This window comes from Brassica napus, chromosome C5 (genome assembly GCF_020379485.1).
Source record: "Brassica napus cultivar Da-Ae chromosome C5, Da-Ae, whole genome shotgun sequence".
Classification (NCBI taxonomy): Eukaryota; Viridiplantae; Streptophyta; class Magnoliopsida; order Brassicales; family Brassicaceae; genus Brassica; species Brassica napus.
The window spans coordinates 53267615-53275801 of record NC_063448.1 but is presented as its reverse complement, the minus strand read 5'-3'; the positions used below and the strand labels follow the sequence as shown (position 1 = coordinate 53275801).

General features: G+C 37.7%; 2 protein-coding genes across 2 annotated transcripts; one reads left to right on the top strand and one right to left on the bottom strand.

Moving 5' to 3' along the window:
* Positions 1-339: 339 nt before the first annotated feature.
* Positions 340-2967, top strand: LOC106400971 (glycerol-3-phosphate dehydrogenase [NAD(+)] At3g07690, cytosolic). Its single transcript, XM_013841386.3, has 5 exons — positions 340-1115; positions 1818-2039; positions 2109-2356; positions 2435-2574; positions 2646-2967. The coding sequence occupies exons 1-5, from the start codon at positions 515-517 to the stop codon at positions 2770-2772; spliced, it is 1338 nt and encodes a 445-aa protein (XP_013696840.2). The 5' UTR covers positions 340-514; the 3' UTR covers positions 2773-2967.
* On the bottom strand, positions 2891-7142 carry BNAC05G44260D (protein ACTIVITY OF BC1 COMPLEX KINASE 7, chloroplastic). Its single transcript, XM_013841385.3, has 17 exons — positions 6878-7142; positions 5975-6541; positions 5760-5903; positions 5552-5677; positions 5188-5275; positions 5021-5108; positions 4859-4952; positions 4623-4769; positions 4382-4552; positions 4254-4310; positions 4083-4166; positions 3894-3978; positions 3758-3819; positions 3599-3673; positions 3401-3505; positions 3165-3306; positions 2891-3089 (listed from the first exon to the last, which is right to left on the bottom strand). Exons 2-17 carry the CDS (start codon positions 6533-6535, stop codon positions 3016-3018), a joined length of 2103 nt encoding a protein of 700 aa, XP_013696839.1. The 5' UTR covers positions 6536-6541; positions 6878-7142; the 3' UTR covers positions 2891-3015.
* Positions 7143-8187: the final 1045 nt, after the last annotated feature.

Below are 8187 nucleotides of genomic sequence, written 5' to 3'. Positions count from 1 at the left end.
ATATACTTACCAAAAATTATATTAAATTAAATTAATATTAAACATAATATGATTACAAAATAACACAAATATAAAAATTAAATTTCTTGAAAAATTAAAACAAAAAAATATACCGTCAGAATCTAGTTCATCATTAAATTTTACATATTTAAAGTTTAGGAAATGAAGACTAATGCTTCATGTCGCTAATGTCGGCCAAACGTTGGAAGTGGACCGCTAGACTATAAAATGAAATAACGAAAAAGCCCATATACAAGGTGAAGTGGGCCACAAGTAGGCCCACGTTAGATAAAGACAGCATAGAGAAGCTGACGTAATTGTCTGATCTTGCCAAATTACCTGAAAAGAAAATAAAAACACAAACTTTCCTGAAAAGGTCGTTTCGTCGTTTAAGCTTAAGCATCGATTACTCCGACAAAGATCAAATCTTTTTTTGTTCCACAGCTTGTTGCCTTGTTAGTGAACAAGCCACTGAAGACACTCATTACAAATCTAAAGCCTTTATTTGTTAATAATGGAGCAATTGGTGGAAGCAAGGCTCGACGAGATCCGCAGAGTAATGTGCAAAGCCGACGACGATCCGTTAAAGATCGTAGGCGTAGGCGCCGGCGCGTGGGGAAGCGTCTTCATCGCAATGCTACAAGAAAACTACGGAACATTCAGAGATAAAGTCAGTGTTCGAATCTGGAGAAGAGGAGGGAGATCGATCGACAAAGCCACAGCTCAGCATCTCTTCGAAGTGATCAACTCGAGAGAGGAGCTGCTCAGGAGGCTGATACGACGGTGCGCGTATCTCAAGTACGTGGAAGCTAGGCTAGGCGATAGAGTGCTGTACGCAGACGAGATATTGAAAGATGGGTTTTGTTTGAATATGATTGAGACTCCTCTGTGTCCTTTGAAAGTGGTGACGAATCTGCAGGAGGCGGTTTGGGATGCTGATGTTGTTGTGAATGGTTTGCCTTCGACTGAGACTTTTCAGGTGTTTAGTGAGATTAGTAAGTACTGGAAGGAGAGGGTTACGGCTCCTGTGATCATCTCTTTGGCTAAGGGAGTGGAAGCTGAGTTTGAGCCTCGTCCTAGGATTGTTACTCCTACTCAGATGATCTATCGAGCGAGTAAAAATTTCACTTCCCATGTTTCTTTATTTTTATCTGCTTGGTAGATGAATATTTGATATCTTCCTCCTTAATCAATTGGTTGTGTGTAGTGTCAGTTAGGCCTTTGCGTTCAGCCGGTAGGATTCGGATTTTGGGTACTATGCACATAAGTCCCATTCGGGTTTTGCTAATTGTTGGGTCGGATTCTATTCAAATTGGATTATAACCAGTGTCTGAAATCGCCCAATAAATATTTTTTAAAGAACTTAAAAAATTAACAAAAACATACTCATATATATATAGATTATTCAAAATCTAATTAAAAAATAGTTAAACTAACAAAAAAGTATTCAAAATAATAAACCAAACATACAAAAATCTTTAAAATACTCTAAGATATCTAAATTTCCTTACTATATATATAAAGACATTAACATATTTAACTAAGTTCATGTATGTTCAGATTCTAGTTTGGATTTCGGTTCAGTTCGGAATGTATCCAAACTCCGAAAGTACCAATCTCTCAAGTCCCATTCAGATATTTTTGTATAACATTCGGATATGATTTCGGTTTTTTCGGTTCAGGTTAAGGTTGGGGTTTCGGTTTGGGGTAGAAACGCCCAGGCCTGAGTGTCAGTAAGCAGCATAGGTGTCTAGCTGCACCTGTCTCTCTTGCATCTTGATCAGTGTTACAACTCCCTTGTCATTGCGTCTTTGTAGCTGGAATCCCTCTTGAGAACATTCTCTACCTTGGGGGACCTAACATTGCTTCCGAGGTATACAACAAAGAGTACGCTAATGCACGGATATGCGGGTCTGAGAAATGGAGGAAGCCTCTGGGGAAGTTTCTAAGGCAGTCTCATTTCATAGTGTGGGATAACAGTGACCTTGTTACTCATGAAGTAATGGGTGGTTTGAAAAATGTATACGCCATTGGCGCAGGTAAAGATCAACACATCTCTATAAAATGTTTCTCTAGGTGAGAAAGCTCATGAACCAGTGTGTTTGTAGGAATGGTGGATACATTAACAAAGGAAAGTGCTACAAGCAAATCAGTGTACTTTGCGCATTGTACTTCAGAGATGATTTTTATTACTCATCTATTGGCCAAAGAGCCAGAGAAGCTTGCTGGGCCTTTGCTCGCGGATACTTATGTAACGTTACTAAAAGGTCGTAATGCGTGGTATGGTCAGAAGCTCGCTAAAGGAGAACTTAACCTTCAAATGGGTGATAGCATCAAGGGCAAGGGAATGATCCAGGTACTGCAAATATGATGTCTTAGATTAGTTGTATATGAAAGGCTAATGATGGAAGTGGTTTTGATGGAATGTTCCTAGGGTGTTTCTGCGGTGAAAGCGTTTTTTGAGTTATTAAACCAATCCTCGTTAAGTCTTCAACACCCTGAAGAGGACAAGCCTGTAACTCCTGCTGAGCTTTGTCCCATTTTGAAGATGCTCTACAGAATTCTTATAACAAGGTATCCTTATTTCCTTTGACTAATTAGCTTTGAACCCCTTTTACTCTTAGTTTATGCTTTGTTGTTGTTAGGGAGGTCTCATGTGAGGCAGTTCTTGAGGCGCTGAGGGATGAGACAATGAATGACCCACGTGAACTCATCGAGATTGCTCACAGCCATCTCTTCTTCCAACCATCTCTTCTTGGTCAGACACCTTGAGACTTGCGAACACTTTTCTTTGTTTGTAAGTTTCTCTGGTAGGCTTGTTTGTAATTTTGAAGATTGATATAAATAGTTGTAAGTTATGTACTTTTCTAGTGATGAACTCAGTCTCAGATACCTTTTTGACTTTCTTTTTATTGAGTCTTTGAAATAGTTATTTTTATACAAGTATTTATAATTTTTATACTGCTATACATCACAATTCTGTATTTGATTTTGGGAGCTTCAAAAGAATCATCATCATATCATCTTCTCAAACTTGTCGAGCTTATTTACCCTTTGCATAGATCTCGCTACCAATAACATAAAAATCCCTGCAAATAAAAAAAGAAAATACATTCAACCACCAGAACATATACACATGCTTGTACAACAGTGTCTTATCATACCTGCACCAACGAAGGATCCATTAGCAACAAGCTGACTTCCTTGGTTGCTAAATGTAACCCCAATGTTAAGCAGAGTTCCTCCAAGAACTGTGTACATTGTCGCCATCTGCAGTATTGTCGCTTTCCTAGCTGCTCTTTCCGACTAAAACATAAAATAGAAACGAGATTCTCAGTGATTCGTATACTATATAGGGTCAAAGAGCATGAAAATTATTCAGAGGAGTTGGATTATGTACCTCAAGAACTCTGACACGGAGTTTAAGATCGCCTGAATCAAGTTCTTTAACGAACTCTTCTATGCGCTGCACTCGGTATGGCATTGACAGAGTAGAAGACCTAGCCTGTACAGTTTTTTTTTTTTTCAAGTTGTGTTTAGTACAAAACATTAAACAAACAAGAGACTGGAAAATAACATTAAGAGAGAAAGGCATTACATCGTCCGCCTGTTTCCTTATTTGTTGGACAAGTTGAGTTCCTGAGTTTTGCTTTTGTTTTAAATCCAGGAGTTCCTGTTTTTAACCGATGTTCATGAGCGTTAAGATAAGAGAGAAGACTGTCATAAGATATGGTTTTAGAGTAGATAGTAATAACACCTGCGCATAGGGAGCCGCAACCTTCACAAAGGAAAAGTCTGGATCAAGAATGTAACCAATACCTGCAAAATGAATGAGCATAAGAGGTGTGACTTGTCAAAGATTTTTAACCAAATAAGAGAGAGAGGATAGGTACCCTCAAGTGTGGAAAATGCTCTGATGACAAATGTGAAAGTTGATGGGAAACGGAATGGCTGATCCTGAGAAATTGCAAACAAGTCCTGCCATAGAAAATGAGGGAATCATTCAGTACTAAGAATGACAGAGTAACAGCCACAATAATGGCTTAAGAAAGATGCTCAGAGTATTGATCAACGATCAGTACCTCTCCAATAGCTGCCAAAGTCTGTTGCTGATCTGGGGACTGGCTTAATAGATTGTCCAAGAAGAACTGAATAGATCTCCTTACCTAACACAAAACACAAACACAACTTCCAATAAGATTACATTTGTAAACTTCACATAGAAAAAAAGAGTGGAGACTCTTTAAGGTTACCGATGAAAGATCTCCAGTGGGTTGGAGTGCTTCAAGATCTATAAGATTTTGCATGACCTGTAAAAAAAACATTTAGTTAGCTTCTTGTCTCTCTCTCTCTCTTTAGTCAGTGAAAGAAGTAAAATAACCTTTTTGGCATCTTTTTCATATACAGAATAGAAGAGATCAAGCAACCTCGTCCGAGTAAACGTCTTGATCTCTCCCATCATGCCAAAGTCATAGTAGATGATTGATTCGTCTACATCAATGGCTAGATTCCCTGGGTGAGGATCCGCATGAAAGAAGCCGGTTTTGAGTATCTAAAACAACCAAAAAACATAAAAACATAAGTTTTTGAATAAAACTTTCTAGCACCTATTGTTTATTAACCTGGATAAGATAAGCTTCAATGGCTCGTGACGCTATTCTTGAACGGTTATAACCACGTGCAGCTAAGGCATCTAGCTTGTTGATCTTGATACCTGGTACATACTCCAAAGTCAAGACCTTCATGGCAGAGTAATCCCAGTAGACCAACTACAGATACAAACAAGATCACAAGAATGAGTTTCTTTATTACAAGAACTTGGAACCTCATGAGTTTTGGTTTAGTAAATGAAACTTACAGGTACACGGACCCAGCTTATATTCCTGAAGTCTCTCCTGAATCTGTCCGCGTTCTTAGCTTCGTTTATGTAGTCAATTTCTTGATACAAAATTCTGAAAACCAAAGGGAAAGATCAGTTCCATATGGTTTAGAGCCACAAGTTCTGTAATAAAAGACTTACGTGGCACATTCTTCGTATATACCAACCCAGTCATTTGTACCAAACGATTCACTTTTCTGGAAATATTCAGCAATCAACTTCAAGTTTCCTGATAACAAAGTGAACACCATTTTCAGCGTTTATCTAGCAACCATGTCCATAAGTTTTACTATATAGTTATTACATACGTAGATCAATATCGAAAAGTTTCTTGAGTCCAGGTCTTTGTACTTTCACAACCACTTTCTCTCCATTGTGCAACACAGCTCTGTGTACCTAATGGAATAAACTTTGCATAAATTAAAAATACAAACATCAATATGTAAATGAAAATGCAGAAAAGCTAAGCAAGTAAGTGTAGACAAAGGTGGTCAGGGCCGGCTCTGAGATTTTGGAAGCCGTAAGCGATTTAGTAAAAGTTTTAATAAAAAAATTTGATTATTTACAAATTTGGAGGCATGTCATTTTCTTCAAAAAAATTGGGGGCTATAGGCCAATGTTTCACTTAGCTATGCTCGGGACGGGTTCTGAAGGTGGCTAACTGTCACAAACCTGGCCAAGGCTAGCTGCAGCTATGGGTTGGTCTTCAAACTCTTTATACATTACACTAATAGGAGCTCCAAGCTCGGTCTCGATGAAGCGCCTTGCTTTCTCTGGAGAAAAAGCAGGAACTCTATCCTGAAAACCAGTTTAAAAAAGATGAGTAAGAAAAAACCATAAAGAATCTTAACTTTTACTTAGATAAATAGCAACTATGTACCTGCAACTTGGAAAGCTCATCAACGAACTCACGTGGGAACAAATCAGACCTAGTTGAAGACAACTGTCCCAGTTTGATGAACGTTGGACCAAGCTGCAACACACTCTCTCTCAACCAAGAAGCTGTTTCTCTTCTTCTGCTTTTCTGATTACATAACAACTCATAAGGAACCAATCAATGAGATTACAATGATGAGAGGTTTTTTTGTTTATTACCTGTTTTTCTTCTGTGAAGCCTCCAATGTAAGCCCACTTGGCATTGTCGAACAAGACACGGATCCTCAGGGCAAGAACAAACGACCAAACATCAACACTACGTTGAAATGAGCTGTAGTTCTCATCAGCCCAGCTAAAGCCTTCATCTGAAGGAAGAACTCTAACGCCCTCAACAGGTGGAGGAAGGAAAGATTCTGGTTTTTGCTTTGGAGGTTTAACCAAAGTTGAAGAAGACACAGCGCCATTGATGTTAACCAAACTCGATCCATTAACAACTTTTCCAGCTGAACCATTCACTTTGTTTACATTGTTCAAACCGTCTTTCCTTTTCATAACTTCACTGGCTGGAACCATTTTGACAGAACGTCCATTGATTCCAGGCTTGGAAGGAGTCTCTGATTGTCTCATCTCAACACGGAGCCTCTTGGACTTGGTGCCAAAAGAGTGAGTTGATTCCGCAGTGAATGTGTTCTCGAGAGAGCTGCTGAAACCAATAGCTTTGGTGGTTCTTGCGGCCTCGCTTACATAGCAGCAGCTCTGAGAAGCTAACAGTGCCGCCATTTCCACCTAATTTACAAGAAACTTATTTAATAGGAGAGAACAACTATGCAACAAGCATCATTTGAATGATCATCAACTATAAACAATACAAAGGAATCAGTTACAAGCTACAGAAAAAAACATTCCATTACATCGTCAGTTAAAAGCATCGAGTTTTCAACGATTCCTGTAAGAGAATCACAAGTCACAGCGACTTCTCAGAAACTCAAGGAACAGTGATCAACGATTGAAAGCCTAACGTTTTCTGAATCGGGCTTATGATACCAAACACAATTAATTTGAAGAACATGAAGTAAAAAAAAAAACAAATAACACAAGTAGAAAATCAGAAAAAAATTGAACCTTTAGTTGAGTCTTGAATTGGGTTGACTGGTGTTTCAGAAATCAACCCAGACCCAGAATCTGCTGCTGAAGTAGAGTAGAGGATCCTCTCTCTTGGGAACAGAGAGGACACAGGGAGAGATAGAGAGGTGTGAGTTGCGTGTGGTGGTCGTCCTAATGAGACGTGTGTTGTTCTCCTCTGATTTTTTTCCAACTTAAAATAAAGTCTTGTTCTTTAACTGAAATTTTGTGCGTTAAATACGGATTTGATCAGACAAAAGGAAAAGAATCTTGGTACCTTTGTGTCCTAAGATTAACAAGAACCAAAAAAAGAGTTATGGAAGGTGCGTGTCCAGCTTCGCCTTCTCACGTTTATTGTGCGGTCAGTCGGCAGTGTGTTCCGCGCATTATTTAATTTTATTAATTACTTCTTGAATTTTAAAAGGACGTAATTAGCTTAATTCTAATCATTCATCTGAGAGATTAACCAAATAAAAAAATGTATTCATTGCAAAATGACGAAGCTGACGCGTATTAGTTTCATGTGATCGCTTTGCTTTTTTTTTTTTTTTTTTTTGAGCAAGTTTCATGTGATCGCTAAGCATGTGTATTAGTGTTTTTTTTTTTTAACACACGCATGTGTATCAGTGTATACATGGCCGGCTTAACATTCTGAAAGGTCCTTGGGCAAAAAAAAATTTGGGCCCTATAACTATTTAAATTTGGTATTATAATTTAATTATTATTTTTTAAAATAATAAAAATTTCAAACAAATTAACTAAATTTATTATTTTCGTTTGTATTATAATTTTCATGAAAACTTATTTTACTATATCATTAAGTATTGTCTAAAATTAACACAATAAGTATCCCAAAGAAATCTGATCTTTGTTATATAAATAAAATAAAATATATGTGCCCTTTTTTTGTGCAACAATATATAGACTCTTTCTTTATGTGTTACTAATTTTTTGGTGGGTCTTGGGTCGGTACACTGCTTGTCCTACCCATTAAGCCAAATGCAGTAGTTCATATCTGTGTAGGTGATCAGGAAAATGTACCTTAGTTTCGCATATCAGATGTAGTGAACCTGAAATATAGTGACATCCCAAGCTTTTTCCCTTACCATTTGACCACGAGTTCCCGATCGTTTCCAAACTATTTTAAAACTATTTTGTCTACAAAAGAAAAAAAAAAGGAAAAAAAAAATCTCTTTTGTCATCTAAACCATTTATACAATCGACTATAAGAATACGTACATTATAATCAATTTCTTCTACCAAACCACATGCCATATGAGCGTTTGGCGACAAAAAGTTTGTTTTGTTGC

Coding starts and splice junctions, on each gene's coding strand:
- LOC106400971 (XM_013841386.3), top strand. CDS start 515: ATGGAGCAATTGGTGGAAGCAAGGCTCGACGAGATCCGCAGAGTAATG. Junction 1,116..1,817: donor TCAGATGATCTATCGAGCGA/GTAAAAATTTCA, acceptor GCGTCTTTGTAG/CTGGAATCCCTCTTGAGAAC. Junction 2,575..2,645: donor TACAGAATTCTTATAACAAG/GTATCCTTATTT, acceptor TGTTGTTGTTAG/GGAGGTCTCATGTGAGGCAG.
- BNAC05G44260D (XM_013841385.3), bottom strand. CDS start 6,535: ATGGCGGCACTGTTAGCTTCTCAGAGCTGCTGCTATGTAAGCGAGGCC. Junction 5,276..5,551: donor CTGCAGCTAGCCTTGGCCAG/GTTTGTGACAGT, acceptor TTATTCCATTAG/GTACACAGAGCTGTGTTGCA. Junction 4,770..4,858: donor TAAGCTGGGTCCGTGTACCT/GTAAGTTTCATT, acceptor TTGTATCTGTAG/TTGGTCTACTGGGATTACTC.